An 18283-nucleotide genomic window follows, 5' to 3' on the forward strand; every position below is an offset into this window, starting at 1 on the left:
CAACGAGCCTACTAACCCATATGTCTTTGGAATGTGGGAGGAAAGCAAAGCACCCAGAGGAACCCCAGTCAGGGGAAAAACATACACTTACAGGTAGCAGCTTGACAAATATAAATACTAATAATTTAGCACGTATTATGCAGTTTTAGTTGTAAATTGAGCAAAAACACTTGGGCAACAGTTTTGTAAATGTGTTTCAATGGAAAAGTATGTCTTTAAGGTGTAAGGTGCAAGTGCATTGTAATAAATACAACCTTGTAGCAAAATTTTCTATCTACTATACTTACAAATTCTGATGTGAAAGCATGCAAGAATTGGTTTCAGAACCAAGACCTTGATATCCCAAGGCACTGCTAAAAACCATGAAGAAAAAAGTGCATAGAAGATGACAGTTAAAACAATGTTGCTTTCAGAGGAATTTTGCAAGTCTGGGAGGAAGTTAACGTGCAAAAGTACAGCAAAATTAAACAAGATTAAGACAATATAGATCAGCAAGGTCATACAGAAGCATTACAAAAGTGATAAGCTCGAAAGTCAACACAACCCACAAACAAGTCCCTTAATGAAAAGGACTCAATACTGAATACCCCATAAAGCCACACAAAACCAATAGTTTTGACAATGATAGTTGCCAAGACTCTTCTCACAGTCATCTGTTTCAAATAGGAGTTTGATCATTAATAATGTTAGAAGCTAATCTTAAGAATAGTAATCGATGCATCTGTAGAAAATTCAATAAAATGCCAAAGGTGTACCCAACACAGGGCTTGGTTTGAAAAAAAGGGTCGAGGTTAGTGACCACAGAAAATGATAAAGATAATGCATTCAACCAAAGCAAATTATGGAGAAAAATAAAGTAACATTTATGAATTATGTTTGAATTACATATAGTTTATTTCAGCACAGAGCTGAGATAAGTGAAGAACTCAGAGCTCCAGAGTGCCAATACCCGTCCTTAGTTTAGGGAAGCTTCACATAAACTAAAGCGCTGAAATCAACAAATGTACACAATTTTCCCCCACTTGTACTGAATATCTTACTGTTAGTCAATACAAGTATATGAATTCCAGTTGTGTTCAAGACATCTATAGATTAAATGATGCTACTAGTAAATCAAAACAGCAATACTTTAAATCTCTGCACCCCCAGACATCAGCTGGCTGAACAATTTGACACTAGCATACGCAAGTGCAGAGTTTTGCATTTTATTGTGAATGCTTCTTTTAAGACATACGTGGCCAATGTGCCATTCTTATTTCTATCAGTAAAGTGCAGAAATACAGTGACTACCTGAATCCAACAACTTTCAAAAAAGTAATCCTTCCTGTTTGACAGTAAAGTGGATGCTGTTTATCAGACAAATTTCTGATGCAGAGGTGGCAATTATAAATACCCCACGGGAGGCAGGCTGACTTCAAAATAAAGTAAATAAATTTTAAGCTTCCCATAAAAAGCCATCAAAAGAACTGGATCTTAAGATGGGGATGCATTAACTTGAGTTGTAGACTCCTTTGATGGCAGCTTATAACCCCCCTGATAATAGACATTTTAAGAAGTCAAATGCAGCAATTTAAGGGTGAAAGCCCTATTTATATACAAAGAGCCCCTAGGTACTTCCAACAGCAAAGTGTCTGAAATGCCTTAAGCAGTTTGATTTAATAAAAAACTTTTTAAACTAAGTGAATACACACTACGAGCATGAGAAATATATCCAACATCCAATCAAGTTCCAGGTTCTGCATAGTGGTGTGTTAACAGAGCAGTCCTTTCTCCAAGTCACTCCACTGGAAACTTAAAAGCACTTAAGGTATTAACAATGTTAAAGCTAGCTGTGACAGTGTGCAGAACAAAATGGTCCACAATATGCAGTATCAAAACAAAATGACATACCTGATTTTGTTTTAAGAAACTGAACATTGCATAACACACCAGTAGAGATACTTATAGACAGGTTGAAAGTACAATTCCACTAGTATAACAAAGTTTAGAGTTTGTTAAAACTGCAAACTAATCAATCCAAAGTATAACCAAAAGCAAAGCAGCATACATTTTCATCTATTAAAATACTGATGAACAGATACAATATACTTTCCATACATGCATTATCACTGTGCATGAACTGGGTGCAAGGTGACCAAGGCAGCAAAAATAACATGCAGCCATAATTCACTAAAAGCTGCTGAATCCATTCAACATCCTTTAGCATACAGATGAACTAAAGCACATGACTAATTTCTTACAAATATTTACAGATTTCCAAATATTGTGTGAATCATCTGTGAAGTAAAATGAAAGCCTCTAGTTTTTCTGGAATCTGTCCTTCATAAACTAATCGGTATTTTACAATGGCACGGGCAGCAAGACATTGCAAAGTTGTGTGGTTGATTGGCTGGATCAAGTTTTTCCCCATTTCCTTCTCATTCAGTAAATCACAGGCTGTCTGCTTATGGCAATTTGTGGTGTCGAAGTGTGCACCTGCTTTAATGAGAAGATTCATGATTTCTGGGTGATTGTTACGTGCTGCAATGTGCAGTGGACTGTTGTTTTCAAAGTCTCTTGCATTGAAATCTGCTCCACACTCCAGCAACATGGCAGTCACCTGCAGAGATGGAAACTTACAAACGGGATAACGACCTACAGAAGTAGTATCTTTATCAACAGCCAGATGAAGGGGTGAAAACCCAGTCTTTCCTCGAGAGTTCAGTTTTAGAAATCTGTAGATAGTCTGCCGCTTGAGATATTCTTGTTCAGAGGTACATTTCACCTTCTCTAACAAACAGATTAGATGCAAGATTATTGACAGGGCTTTGCTCAACTGGGTCAAGTCAGACAGGGCTTGCTCCTGCTTCATGGCTCTGTCTATTTCAAAGACACTTTTGCTCAATATCCCCATCAAATCATTAAAAGATACCGAGGTTCCCAAGACTCCTTTTGTCCGGTCTTGCAGCATAAAAGAAAAAAGCTCAGCGAAAGACAGCAAACTGCTTGCTGTCATTGGACTCAGAGGATCGAGATTATTCTGTTGCATATCCAATGCATACTTCCACAAGTTGATACACCGCTCAAAATTGCCAGAATCAGCATAAACAGCACCTCTGTATCTTATGTAGTAAGATGTATCTGGATGTGAAGGACCCAGTATCCTTTCTCTGATTAACAATGCCTGCATTCTCATCTCATCTGGATCAGCAATCAATGCTTCCAGTTCTTCTACTGACATCACTTCTTTGGCATAATCATAAGCCATTATCAACTGCTGTGGCTCTGGCTTAGCAAGGATATTAGCCCCATCACTGTATCGCATGTCCATGGCTTTCTTCCAGTATTTCATTGCTCCTAACAAATCTCTCTTCTTGTCGACAAATGTGGCTCCTAGTAGCTCCAGGGCATCAATGCGTTCAGTTTTACTTGTTTGCGGGTGCTGGGTTAGAAAGTCCACAATGTTGGTATGACCAGTTACACTAGCAGAAAGCAGCGGAGTCATCCCATAACCATCCTTCTCCATTCTGGCTTCATATTTAAGCAACATCTTCATGATCTCCAGGCTCCCAGACTCAGCACAGTCATGCAAAGCTGTATTCCCTTTTAAAAAAAAGAAAAATATAAGTCAAATTCACTGGATTTTGCTGTTAACATGCAAATATAAAAATGGAGATTGAAAATAACACCTTCTATTTGAAACAGAATTGAAGAATATAGCATTTTAAAATCAGTGAGAGCCACCTTGCACCTGGATTTTAACAAATGCAAACAATCAAGTACATCAACCCAAGGGTTAATATAATTCATTTCAGCACACAGAGTTGATGAACCTTGTATACAGAGGAAAAATAAAGACCACAATGCTCCCAAAATGCTGGTGGAACGCAGCAGGCCAGGCAGCATCTATAGGAAGAAGCACTGTCAACGTTTCGGGCCAAGACGCTTTGCCAGGATGAAGGGTCTCGGCCCAAAATGTTGACAGTGCTTCTCCCTATGCTGCCTGGCCTGCTGTGTTCCACCAGCATTTTGTGTGTTGCTTGAATTTCCAGCATCTGCAGATATCCTTGTGTAAGACCACAATGCTGTTGATTTTATAAAAATTATAGAAACAAACAACGTGGCCTCCAGCAGATTAAGCTTGATTCAAGGCTCTACCTTTCCTACCACTTCCCCCTTAAAGCTTTTCCATTCATCTTCTCCTGATTTCTCAACACTTCCATATTCATTCTTCCAAACATTCCACATGGTAGCAAGTTGCACAATCTCAACAAGGAACTAAGTTTACTTTTTTGGAAGACATGAAAAATATCTAAACAAGTTAACTAAATTAATTAGAAAGATTTTATAAAAATGTTGCTAAACATTCATAGGATCCTAAAATTCAATGTCTCTCCACCCCCCCCAGTATTAATACAGAATGCTACTTCAGCCACCTAAGTTGTCAATAATGAATTTTTGTTGCATGCCCATGACTGCAAAGAAATGGATAGCAAAGCTTGTACACAAATCTCACAGCTGAACTGAAATTCCAAAATATAAATTGTCTTTTCTACTGAATCAGTGAAAAAATGCTTTGATTTTAAGTCAGGGCTTTAGAGTTGCATGCATTTCATTGGTGCTTATGATTATAATCCAATTACCTCAATATATGTCTTGACTATGAGTCTATTTTATTTGTTTCTATCATTATATAGTAAATGTTGGTTCCAAGATTGTCAAGCTGAGGAGTGGTAGTGGGGACAAGCTCCCACTACCTAAAAGTGCTCCTCATGGCATGCGCCTCAAATAGCTTCTGACAACCAAGTCCAACTCCTGGCCTTCTGGTGTGGCTTAGCCTCTAAGCCTGGCAGAACCGTTTCTACTGAGAGGAGAAGGGGCAAAGGTGGGTCCTAGTACCTTAAAACCAGTGTTTCGGGTAGATGGAGCTCATCAGCCTAGGAAGGCAGTCCGTCTAAGAGAGGGAAAACTCCGATCTCAAACCTCCACTGCCTTGTGGCCATACCCACTTATGGGAAAAACTTCGGGAGTAAATCCTGAGGACAAGTCCAGAGCTGGAGTCCCTAAGACAGTCCAACGTTACTTTCAACCTCGCTCTGGCAACTCCTGCGACGTCACTGGTGCCAAGCTGCATCGGCCCTTGCCCTTCCCTTGGACATCGGTGGAAAAACTTACCACGCACAGATCAATGGTCTCACGAGACTAACAGATGCCATCCATAGTAAGTGCATACCTTTAGCATATTGTCAAATCCCAACATGTCTAACCCACAGAAGGCAGAGGGTGGTAGCTGAGAGTGTATTCTGCCTGGAGATCTGACTAGTGGTGTTCCACAGGGATCTCTTCTGTGCCCCTGCTCTTTGCTCTCTTTATAAATGACTTGCAGATGAGGAAGTGAAAAAGTGGGTTATAAGTTTGCAGATGTCTTGGTTGGTGGCGTCGTGGACAGTGTAGAAGACTGTCAGATGTACAGCTGGGCTGAGAAGTAACAGATGGAATCCAATCTGGAAAAATGAAATGCTGCAGCTTGGAAGGTCACACTTGAAGGCAGAGTACAAAGTCAGTGGCAGGAGTCTTAACAGTGTGAAAGAACAGGGAGTCTTGGAGTACATGCCCATAGATTCCACAAAGTTTATAAGGTGGTTAAGAAGACATATAGTGTGTTGGGCTTCATTAGTTGGGCAAATGAGTTCAAGAACCACAAGGTTTTACAGCTCTGTAAAACTCTGATTAGACCACACTTGGAACATTGCGTTCAGTTCTGGTCACCTCAGTACAAGGATGTGGAAGCTTTAGGAAATTTATCAGAAATCTGACTGGAATAGAAAGCATGCCTTAATGAGGTACAGGTGTTCAAGAGTCATAGATAGGTGGACAGCTAGCTCCTTTTCCCCAGGGTAGCAATGGGACCAGTCTATTTTAAGGAGACTGGCAGAATATACGGGTGGGGCATGCAAGAGTTAGAAGACACACACACACAAAGTGGTAATTACATGGAACATTCCAGTGATAGTGGTAAAGGCAGATACATTATGGACATTTAAGAGATTTAGATGAATGAAAGAAAAATAGAGGAGTATGTGGGAGGAAAGGGTTAGATTGATCCAAGTAGGTTTAAAGGTCAGTACATCATGGGCCAAAAGGCTTATACAGTGCTGTCATGCTCTACATTCTATGTACTCATTCCACCAAGTTATCCTTTCCTCCATCTTCTGAGCAAAGACTTCACATCTCAAATTAAGTTGCCAACAGAATAAATGTAGTAGTTTTGGCAAGTTTTTGAATTCTAATGCACAGAGCCTTTTTTTAATGTACAACTGCCAAAAGGCAAATTAAACAGATTGATTTAACTGATTAATTCAAATGGCTTTTTAACTACATTAGATTTCAAATCCTATTTACTGCGATGGCCTCAGTGGGGATATCACATTTGGAGAGAAATATCTGCTACAGTATAAACAACGTTTATAACATACAGAAATCCCTACACCCATTTGTACTGCTCATACCAAGTTTAATGCCACAACAGAGAGCAATCAAACCTTGGGTATTCTTACTTCATGGGGCTTAATCACTTTTCATGGAAGAGCAACAGAATTAATAGTTGATACTTTCTCATAAATGTAACCAACATTACCTGTACCTGTGTAATTAAAAGACTTTGAGACAAGCATTTCCACAGAGGCTTGAACAAATATTTGAATACAACTTTCACAGGAAGTTTCACACAGCTTTCTTAAGCCCTACTCTGAAAGTGGAAGTTGCGTAGATTAAAGTATCTGGAGTTATCTACATTTGGCACTTAGAGGAAAAGACTCTCCATTAAAGAAGGTGTGCTACAGACGTTCACTTTGTGATACTCATACCCCAATTCAAAACCTGTGATTTAAACCCAAATCAAGTGCCCCCCCCCCCAAAGGAACTACATGTGGTGACAGAAACTTTGCCTAGAGCAACAATTCTGAAAATTTGCACAACAACATTTACAAATCACACTGTTCAAGCACTGGAGGATTTTAATACAAAGTCTATAATGAACCATTGTTTGTCTATAAACTGTCATACCAAGCAGAGAAACTGCTCCTAGTTAAGTCCAAGCTCCTGCCATGGAAGATGAGACAAAACAATATTGTGAGGTTTTAAATACAAGAGGTTTGACATTCCACTTTCCTGATTCACTGGTATTCCAACTTTTTATTGGGGTGGGGGGTATGGAAAACATTTCTTCCATCAGCAATGTAATATCTGTATACACTACAGTGGTTCTTTTAGTCTTCCAAGATGAAGGCTAAAAGACAAATGTGGGAACCTAAAATAATAGGAAAGATAGCAAACATTCAGCCATAATTACGTTACCAACCTATGAAGTACTACTCAAGTATTAAAAACTAACTGGAAAATCTCGAGACATTGGAAATTCCTAAATAAAAAGAGCTGAAGATCTCAGCAATTTAATATTTTTGAAATCTACTTATGGGAAGGCAACCTAAGCTACAAAAACACAAACCAAATATGGAACTGAAGTGACCTACTACTTTTCAAGACGACAATTTAAACCTTAAACATTTGCGGTTCCTTGAGTAATCGTTGGAACATTCGATAAACGGCGAGACGAGAGAAAAAAAATAAATGTGATTTTTTTTTAAATTTCGACCACAAGCGGAAAATCCCACTTTACGTAGTTTCGTTACCCCCTTGTGCTTAGAGAAACAGTGCAAAACGTGCAAAGACTCGGCACGAACAGCATTCCTTGTATGGGCGGCAGATGGAGATAGGGCCGCAGTGGGAGGGGAGAGGGATTTGGGAGAGAAAGGGGAGGGGGAGGGTAGGGCTACGGCCCTTCTTTCTCGTCGGTACCTTTGACACTTTTCCTATTGACATCAGCCCCTTTCTCCAGCAGGTACTTGGCGATGTCGCGGTGGCCCTTATAGCAGGAGATCATGAGGCAGGTGTGTCCGTGCCGGTTCGCCACCTCCATGTCGGCGTGATGTTCGATCAGGTACTTGACGATGTCCAGGTGGCCATCGAAGCAGGCGGCCCTGAGCGGCGTCGAGTTGGTCAGGGTGGTGTTGTTGACCGACGCGCCGTGCTCCAGCAGCGACTTCACCACCGGCAAGTGGCCGGCGGCCGAGGCGGCCCAGAGCGGCGGCGCCCCTTCGATCGTCTCGCCGTCGAAGTTGACGGAGCCGCCGAGCTCCACGTCGGCGCCGCACTCCTCCAGCAGGTACACCACCACGTCCAGGTGGCCGTAGCGGGCCGCCATCAAGAGCGCGGTGGCGCCGTTGGTCTTCTCGGCCGCCAGCACCGACACCTCGTCGGGGCTCTTGGCCGTCAGCAGCTTCTGCAACAGCCGCAGCTTGCCGTCGCGGGCCGCGTTGAACACCGCCGTCTTGAAGTCCATGGTGACCGCTCCGCTCTGCTGCCGAGCCTCGGCCTGGCCTCCGAGCGAGCGCCCGCCTCAACCTCCGCCTTCCTCCGGCTCCGGCCGGCGCCTCACTCGCCCAACTTTTTCCTCGAGTTTCACTTCTCACACTCTCCCCGTCGGCCGGCTCATGGTGGCTCCTCGGCGGCTCAGAAAAGGCGGGTACGAGCTGATTTTGATTCGTTTTGTGTAATCCCCCCTCAGCACCTACCGCCGAGCCCGTCCGGGACGCTTTTCACGGCGCAAACTGGGTTCCCAACCGACAGAGGCGAACGCCGAGCCCGTCGCGCGAACTTTATGAGCGGAAGTTGAACCGCTGCCTGATTGAAAGGCTATGCGACCAATGACTGAGGCCCCCACCGTAAACCCGGCGAACGCGGCTCATTAATGACGGGGAGAGATCCGGTTTCCATGGTGTTCAGGAGCCAATCAGAAAGGGGGGCGGAGCGCTGGCGGAAAAGTCCTTGAACGCCTTGGGCAGGAAAGTGATGACATTGAGCTCCACCTAGCGTACCGCTCCGAGACAAAGACCGCATCGATTCTGACCAAACTTCTCAAAAACTTTGTCCTGATGAAATCTCGGCCTGCAACCTCGACTCTTTGTTCTCCATAGACGCTGCCTGACCTGCCGAGTTCCGCCAGCATTTTTCTTGTGTTGCTCAAGATTCCTACAGAATCGTCTTCCCCTGAAATTGCTTCTCATGACGCCCATCCAAATATAATCTCCTCGGATTCAGCTGATAAGTGTAAAAGTTTCCGTCTTTTTAACCCCTGTGATGCATATTAAACACATGATCATGATGAATTGTCCCCTGACATCTAAGGGTTTCACATGCCTCTGCCGGGTTTCTATTTACCTAATATGGAATATATATTTTCTGTAACGTAGAGATATTTATAAAATGCGCAGGCAGTGGCCGCTGCAGAGAGCACTTGGAGTAACTCCCCAAGCCCGACACTAATGTACGTGACGTGTACCCACAGCAAATTATCTGGTTCGTGTCTCACTGCCCCATATCGGCAAGACAAAGAGGCCACAAAGATACTGTAAACTCAGACAGCAGCTCTTGAAAAACGAACCAGAGTTAATGTGGCGGTGTTTAGGACTTTCCGTTAGCTGAACTTGTTGCAAGAAACATTCAGAATATTGACAAGATCAAACTGTTGTCGATTGCTAGTTCCCCGCCCCCCCCCAGAATCCGATTAAGAATCAGCTTTATTAACAAGTTCAAGTTCAGTTTATTGCCATTCAACTGTTCACGTGTTTACCGTTAAATTAAACATGTCTCCAGGCGACCTGCACCACACAGTACATATAATTCACACACAAGTAATATTACCACAAATAATTAGGTGAAATTATGATACAGGTTAAAAAAGTATAACACTAATGGTGTTTCAAACATGATGAGAACTGGGTGGTGGCAGGATACCTGGTGTGAAATCTGAAGCAGGGAGGTGAATGGTAGAAGAGGTAAAGGGCTGGAGAAGAAGGGATCTGTTGGGGAGGGGAATGGACCTTGGGAGAAATAGGAGGGGCAGCAGGGGGTGGTAGGTGATAGGCAGGTTGGAAGGGAAGAGGTAAGAGGGGGCCAGAATGGGGAATTGAAGGAGGAAGAGTTGAGGGGGAAATTAGCATAAGTTAGAGAAACCGATGTTCATGCCATCAGGTTGAAGGCTACCCAGATAGAATCTGAGGTGTTGCTCATCCAACCTGACACTGGCCTCGACGTGGCAGTAGAGGAGGCCATGAACCGTCATGTCAGAGTGGGGGTTGGAATTAAAACAGGAAATCTTGCTTCTTACGGATGGAACGAAGGAGTCCACAAAGCGGTCCCCCAATTTATGTCGGGTCTCACCAATGTAGAGGAAGCTGCATCAGGGGCACCAGATACAGTAGGTGACTTCAACAGATTTGCAGCTGAAGTGTTGCCTTGCCTGGAAGGGCTGTCTGGAGTCCTGAATGGAGGCGAGGGAGGAGGTGAATGGACACTTCTTCCACCTGCTGGAATAAGTGTCAGGAAGATCAGTGGGGAGGGACGAAGGGGCAAGGGAATCATGGATCCCTGTGGAAGGCGGAGAGTGCGGGGGGAGGTAAAGATGTGTTTGGTGTTAGGGCCCCTTTGAAGATGGCAGAGGTTGCAGAGAATGATATGCTGGATGGAGAGACTCATAGATGGTAGGCGAGGACAAGAGGGAAACTACCCCTGTTAAGGTGGAGGGAAGATGGGGTGGGGTGCATGTCTGTCTGCAGGGTGGGGTGGACAGGATGTGGGTGAAGGCAGCATCAATGATGGCAGAAGGGAATCCCTGTTCTTTGAAGGAGAACATCTCTGATGTCCTGGAAAGGAACAGGAGATGAACACACTGAGCAAAGGGAATGGCATTACCTACTGTATCTGGCGCTCCCAATGCGGTTTCCCTGACATTAGTGACACCTGACATAGACTTGGGGACCGCTTTGTTGAGCACCTTAGCTCCAAAATGCAGTATTTCCCAGTGGCAAACCATTTTAATTCCAATATGCCCATCAATGGCCTCCTCTACTGCAGTGATGAGGCCACTCTCAGGTTGGAAGAGCAACATATTCCGTCCAGGTAGCCTCCAACCTGATGACACGAACGTCGATTTCTCCATCTTCTAGTAATAATTCCCCCTCCTCCTTCCCTTTTCTTCAATTCTCCATTCTGCTCCACCCCTCTTATTGCTTCTCTTTTCCTCATTTGCATATCACCTCCCCATGGTGCCTCTCCTTCCCTTTCTCCATGGTCCATTCTCCTTCATTGTTAGATTCCTTCTTCTCCAGCACTGCCTTTTCAGTCTATCACCTCCCAGCTTCTTACTTCACCTCCCCCCACCTTTTTATTCTGGCTTCTTCCCCCATCCTTTCCATTCCTGACGAAGGGTCTTGGCCTGACGCATTGACCATTTTTTTCATTTCCAAAGATGTTGCCTGACCTGCTGAGTTCCTCCAGCATTTTGTGTGGGTGTTGCTCTGGATTTCCAACGTCAGCACAATCTCGTGTTTATATCATGAAATTTGTTGTTTTGCAACATTAAAAATAAGTTCATAAAAATTAAAAATAAATAACGCAAAAAACTCAAAGTAGTGAGGTAGTGTTCGTTGACCTATTTCAAAATTGATGGCGGAGGGGAAGAAGCTGTTTCTAAAATGTTGAGTGTGTGTCTTCAGGCTCCTGTACCTCCTCCTCCATGGTAGTAATGAGAAAAGGGCTTATTAGTCTTTTAGACTGGTCTTAAGTTTCCCTTACACGTTTTATAGCACTTGGAACATATAGAATGAAATAGCAGTGGTGAAATATGACAATCTGGTACTACTGAACTTGAACAATGATGGGATTTCCCTTTTCTTCAATGGGACACCATTGAAGATTAATATGACTGAATAGGAAATATGAGGGAAACTGTAGGATTCCTTATGGTTCATATATTGATTTCTAAATTGCATTTTAGACTCATTAGTTGCACGAGCTAAATGGGTCCGATAAATAAATGTTACGGAGCTCAAATAAAATATCGACATGATTTATAGAGTTACTAGATAAAGAAAGAGCAACTTTGATGGTGAGGACAGAAGGCAGAATTGCACAAGCCTTCAGCCATGGAAAGTTTGTGAAATTCATTACATTTAGAGACTTCCACATGATCAGCCCCAATGATAGAGCAAATAGAGTAACTAGGTCATCAGCTATAGACCATGCATTTTAAGGTTTTAAATATATGAGATACTTTTAATATGTTTTAATGCATAGTTTGTTGTTTGTGATGACTCCCTATGGATGGGTTGAATACAGTATTACCTTTCATTCCATTTAAAGGGTCTTGACCCAAAACATCGACTTCCATTTCCCACCGCAGATGCTGCCTGACCCGCTGGGTTCTTCCAGCATGTTGTTTGTATTTCTTATCCTGTAATTGTCACTATGTTTGGCTCATATTTATTTGTACTGTTTTCATTTATAAGCATTGTAATGTTCTCCTAATTAACTTCCTGAATGTCTTCTGATGTATTAATCTAGACTATTATAATTGTTATTACTTGCGTGTTGGATCAATAATATTTCCCACCAATAATCTGTTTTTCTGCTAATCTAAACCGGTCCTGCTTGTTTTAATAATGCATGATCAAATTTTTTTCTGATCAGTACACACCTGGAAGATTAACAATGAATTAATTAACAGTATCATATATTGCTATAAAATATCAAAATGAAATTTATTAAATGCTTTCCATTAATTCATCTCGCCTGAGTTGCAGTTTTTGCTTACGTTGTGCCACATATTTTAATATTGTTCTCAAAATAGTGGTGAGCTTAATTGTCCCTACCACTATGTGTAAATTCTCCAGCAAAGTCTATAAGAGGAACACTGTGAGATGCAAACTGCCATCAGTTATTAGTGTTACAAAAACAACAGCTTGCCTTCAGCCTCCTCAGCACAAGATTTGTCAAGTTAGTTTATATAACAATAAATTTCACATTAAACTTGCAACTGAAAATTTGTATCAGTAATTAACAAAAAAAGCCTTCTAATGAGATTTATGTACCTCTAAAATTATGAACCTTCCTGAACCATAAATTGTTCATATACAAAGTATATATTTTTAAATGTTTTAAACTTCAATTTAAAAATAAACTTCTCTAGCTGATTTTGCATTCTTATTTAATCCAGTCAAATCCCCCCTCATTTTCTAGTCCTCACTGGACCCTCTTTAATTCAAGCTCCACCTTGTTCTTCAGGCTAGGTTCTCATTGATGGCCTGCTCACATGACTAGGAAACAACACTGATGTGCACTAATCTGGCTAGAATTAAAACTTCAAATTCACTGACTGAGAGCAAACTGGAGTTGATGGCTGAGGCCCTCAGCAGCAATCTGGCCCTGCAAAATGTATTTGTCATGTTGCCTAACCAGAAAAAGGACCAGCCACAAAATTGCTAAGAAAACCTTTCATAACAGTAATGCAGTGCACCTAACTTTACCACAGACAATACCTGACGGAGAATCTCACCTGGTCCCTCAACACCAGCTCCATAGCAAAGAAAGCCCAGCAGCGTCTCCACTTTTTGCGAAGGCTGAGGGAAGTCCATCTCTCCCCACCCCCATCCTCATCACATTCTACAGGGGTTGGTTGTATTGAGAGCATCTGCATCACTGCCTGGTTTGGAAATTGCACCATTTCAGATCGCAAGACCTTGCAGCGAATAGTGAGGTCAGCTGAGATGATCATCTGAGGGGTCCCTGTTCCCGCCATCACGGACATTTACACTACACGCTGCATCCGCAAAGGAAACAGCATTATGAAGGACCCCATGCACCCCTCATACAATCTCTTCTCCCTCCTGCCGTCTGGGAAAAGGCTCCGAAGCATTCGGGCTCTCACAACCAGACTATGTAACAGTTTCTTCCCCCCAAGCTATCAGACTCCTCAATACCTGAAGCCTGGAATGACATCTTGCCCTATTGTCCTGTTTATTATTTATTGTAATGCCTGCACTGTTTTTGTGCACTTTATGCAGTCCTGTGTAGGTCTGTAGTCTAGTGTAGCTTTCTCTGTGTTGTTTTTTCTTACATAGTTCAGTCTAGTTTTTGTACTGTGTCATGTAACACCATGGTCCTGAAAAACGTTGTCTCATTTTTACTATGTACTGTACCAGCAGTTATGGTCAAAATGACAATAAAGTGACTTGACTTGACTGTCAAGCTGTTGGGACACTTATAAATTTTATAACATGTTAAAAATGATTAAAAATAAATTTACCCAATACCACTTACAATACTTTTAAATAGTTAAAAATACCAAAAAACAAATAATAAAAATGAAAGTAACTTATCTCATCTTTTTTTTTTTTCTATGCATCTATTAAATCTCCACTGAAGTTAATGGGTTTATGGATTTCAAATCAAACGGAACCTTCCACAGCCAATGCACTATGAAATTTCAGAAAATTATTACTCCAACAGTAGAGAATATCGACAGATTCACTATCAAGAATCTGTCAGCAGGTTCAGGCCTTTCAAACTCAGAAGCACAGGGGTGAAGTTTAAAACTTGCTTGCTTGTATATGGGTAAATTCTCTTGGTTCACCATGAATTGTCATTTACCAGAAAGATTCAGCACCCTGTTTTTTTCTTTAATCTTGTTGGCTATGAAGGTACATTTTTGATGATACCATTGACAAAAATCGCAGTTGACCAATTACCCTGATTAAATTTTTATAAATTGTACATGTTAGCACTTAAGGAGCAAAATTAATTGAGATAGAGTGTAACCATCCGGGTAAATAATAACAGAAGATTCCTTGAAAAAATTACTGTCTAGGATAAATCATGTAATGATGCCTTCTTACATCTTTTTTTATAAATAAAAAGCAAATAGTTTTCAAAATGTACTGATTGGAAACATGTGAAGAAGCCATTGTTTATTAGTTTGATCTTAATTCCATATACACCTACGTTTTTTAAAAATCAGTATCTAAACATGGGTCATTGGATTTAAGTAATTCCTTGCCTGATTCTGGCATTTTCTAATAAAACTGATCACCTTGTGTAGTTTAATTCTTTACAGCGCTGGCAATCAATAGATTGGGATTCCCCCCCCCCGCTGCTGTAAGTAGTTTGTACATTCTGTCTGTGACCGTGTCGGTTTCCTCCAGATGTTCTGGTTTCTTCCTACATTCCAAAAAATGCATGAGTTAGGGTTAGTAATTTATGGGTATGATATGTTGGCGCCAGAAGCATGGGTGACACTTGTGGGCTGCTCCAAGTGTGTTTCGATGTGCCTGTGACAAATAAAGCTAATCTTTTTATTTAACAAGACGTATGTGGCACCCTAGAAAATACAAGATGCATCAAGCAACCCACTACCCAGCTTTTTCAGCTGTTTCTACTATATAACTACCCTATCTTTCTATAGCTGATGAAAAGGATCCCTCTATTCACTTTCTATTAGTGTTTCCTTGTTTGGTTTTAAATAGCCTTTCACAGACACCTCTTTTGCTTGTTATTATGCGATTCAAATATCCAGGGACCAGACTGTGAAGTTGGAATACCAGTGTTCCACTTAGTACTTCAACAGAACAGCTGGCCTCACAAACCCACACTCGGTTCTGAATGTCAGAGGATGTTCCTGATATAGTTAGACATACAGTACTGTGCAAAAGTCTTAAGCACACTTACATATAGCTAAGATACCTAAGACTTTTGCATATGTATTTTTCAATGTGGAGCAGAGAATGAGCTTGTAAATCTGGTGAGAGCAAACGATGTTGGGAATGGCCAGGTTAGAGCACCACGGAAGGGGTGAGGGACAGATGGAAGGAGTGCCAGGGGTGGGGTTGGCGCAGGTGCACTCACTCAGCCCTGAAACACCGGGCAAGTTAATTCAATTCCAAACAATTTGTTTATCGATCAATACGGAACATCTCTCTGGTGCTTCCCACCCTCTCCCTTCCCTTTTCCCAAACATGATTCCCCTCTCCCTGCCCACTTCCCACTCTCAGTCCAGAATAGAGACATGTATCAGGTTTATCACTACTCAGTGTCATGAATTTTGTTTGTTTGTTCTTGTGGCAGTAGTGCAATATATAGAATTAAAAAGTACTGTGCAAGTCTTAGGCACCCCAGCTGTATCTCAGACCTTTGCACGATGCTGTATAATTCAATGCAATTGGATGAATTTCTGTAATATCACGCCACTAATGACATCAGTATCTCAGGAATCTTGGTTTCTAAGTTGTTCTATGTGAAATGTTGGGAGAGGATCTTGATTGCACGATTAACAGGGGTGATAACTAACTTTCACAAGGAATGTGAAACAAACTGCTGATTCACTCTTCCAAAAGTCAAGATCTACACCATCATTTTTATTACATTATTTCTGTGTTTAAATTTCAGTCAGAATTGGTTAATAGTACTGCAGTAGTGCTTATTTGTAAATATAATTTTGTTAGTAAATGACATTTGGCAGTTTGCCTCATAAAATTGGATGCTTTTCAGCTTCAGTGATAGTAGGTCTAAATGAGATTATATCTGCTCATCAGATGGCATAAATAGGGGTTTTAATCTTGGTACCCCTTATCACTTAATCAGATACCAAAGACATGGAACTTAACATATCTCAAAAGAACTCTACAGCTTCTTATCTGCTTTATTTCATCTCTCAGTAATCCAAAAAGTGATGGATACCATATGCTTCTCCACTTTATCAAATTACCTCATTTGAATTAATCAGATTTTTAATACTCCTGCTGTTTAATCTTATACCTTCTCACACCTATAATGATTCTATGAAATAACTAACTCTACCTTTTACTCTTCAGATACAGAAAACTAAAGATTAAAAGTTTCCAAATCCTTTCTGATGAAAAATATGGAAATGGTTTCAAAACATCTGCAGTACTTGCAGTTTTGATGAAGGGTCTTGGCCCAAAACATCAACTGTTCATTTCCCTCTGTAGGTGTTGCCTGGAGGTCACCTCCAACATTTTGTGTGTGTGTTTCAGTACTTACCTATCAGCTGCCATTACATTCTCAACCAAGGGTAGTCCACCTTGAGAAATGCAATTGTTTAAAGTGGATGTGAAGGACTGAATCGGAGAGATCGGTGCTTTGGAAGGGAGGACAACTTCCTCCAATCTAAACCAGCTATCCCTGTAAACACTTCTATCTACACAATAATACACTTCTACAACCAACCAGACATCAGTAGACCCCTGACCATCTGGAGTCAGGGACTTTGAACTTCCATTTTCTTTTCTTGATGATGTACCTGCTCTTCATTTGAACCATCTGTTTGAAGGCCTGTTATTCATACAAGGTTCCTTAAAAATATATTGTAATGTTTTAAATAGAAAGGTTTAAATAACATTTCTGAAACAACTGGTGTTTTAATCATTACTGTTCCAAAGCAATATTTCAATGTTACTAAAGCTACAATATGTTACAATTTGAATTTCATATGCATGTCATTTTAGCTCTACCATGTGCCCTCTGACCTCCTACCCTGCTCCAATAATAATATCAAACATGCCCAGCAGTTCAGCCTCCACTGGGAGCTGATAACAGATTTAACACTTTCAGATAAACAACATTTTCTTCTCTCAACAGATATTGCCAGCTTTTCAAGTTTCAATTTGTTCTCGTTGATAAATTTAAAGCAATTGTTATCTTGACAACTGCAACATTAATTCTATCTCAGATACTCCCCATTACTACATGCATAATTTTCCTACTTTTCAATTTTGATGAAGGGTTGTTGGCCTGAAATGGTGCCATCATACCTCTGCCCACAGACATTGCCCACCGTCTCCTATTTTGATTATATTATGAATTAAACTGGTGTAGCATGGTCAATAAAATGAAAATTATACTAATTACTGAGAATACTGAAAAGGAGTGTGTTTAATACTTCCAAATGTAAATGTAAAACATGCAAGAATGTAATGCTGAGGCTTTTTAAGGCATTAGCCAGGCAACACTAGGAGTATCGTGAGCAGGTTTGGGCCGCTTATCTATGAAAAGATCTTCTAGCACTGGAGAGGGTCCAGAGGAAATTCATGAGAATGATTCCGGGAATGAAAGCATAAACAGGTAGGAGCAAATGATAGCTCCCTGGGCATGTACTTGCAGGAGTTTAGAATGATGAGGTGGGGGGGGGGGGGGGGGGAGTGGATCTCAGAGGCTGATCAGTTCTAGATTAGTCAGGACATCAAAAGTTACAGAAGGCAGGAGAATGAGGGTCAGAAGGGTAATAAATCAGCCATGATGGAATGTCAGAGCAGACCTGATGGGCTGAAGACTTAATTCCACTTCTATATCTTATGGTCTAAATGTAAATATCAGGGCCGGGGGGGGGGGGGGT

The 18283-nt window shown here is 41.3% G+C and overlaps 1 protein-coding gene across 1 annotated transcript; it reads right to left on the bottom strand.

Annotated features, from left to right (window-relative positions):
• Positions 1-870: 870 nt before the first annotated feature.
• On the bottom strand, positions 871-8769 carry fem1c (fem-1 homolog c). The gene is made up of 2 exons (XM_073068784.1): positions 7837-8769; positions 871-3582 (listed from the first exon to the last, which is right to left on the bottom strand). The coding sequence occupies exons 1-2, from the start codon at positions 8378-8380 to the stop codon at positions 2273-2275; spliced, it is 1854 nt and encodes a 617-aa protein (XP_072924885.1). The 5' UTR covers positions 8381-8769; the 3' UTR covers positions 871-2272.
• Positions 8770-18283: the final 9514 nt, after the last annotated feature.

Source organism: Hemitrygon akajei, chromosome 2 (assembly GCF_048418815.1).
Source record: "Hemitrygon akajei chromosome 2, sHemAka1.3, whole genome shotgun sequence".
Classification (NCBI taxonomy): domain Eukaryota; kingdom Metazoa; phylum Chordata; class Chondrichthyes; order Myliobatiformes; family Dasyatidae; genus Hemitrygon; species Hemitrygon akajei.

What these genes read in the sequence shown, in the direction of transcription:
- fem1c (XM_073068784.1), bottom strand. Translation starts at nt 8,380, where the DNA reads ATGGACTTCAAGACGGCGGTGTTCAACGCGGCCCGCGACGGCAAGCTG. An exon ending in CAATAGGAAAAGTGTCAAAG is followed by an intron (nt 3,583 to 7,836) that starts GTACCGACGAGA and finishes TTTTTTTAAAAG; the next exon opens with GGAATACAGCTTTGCATGAC.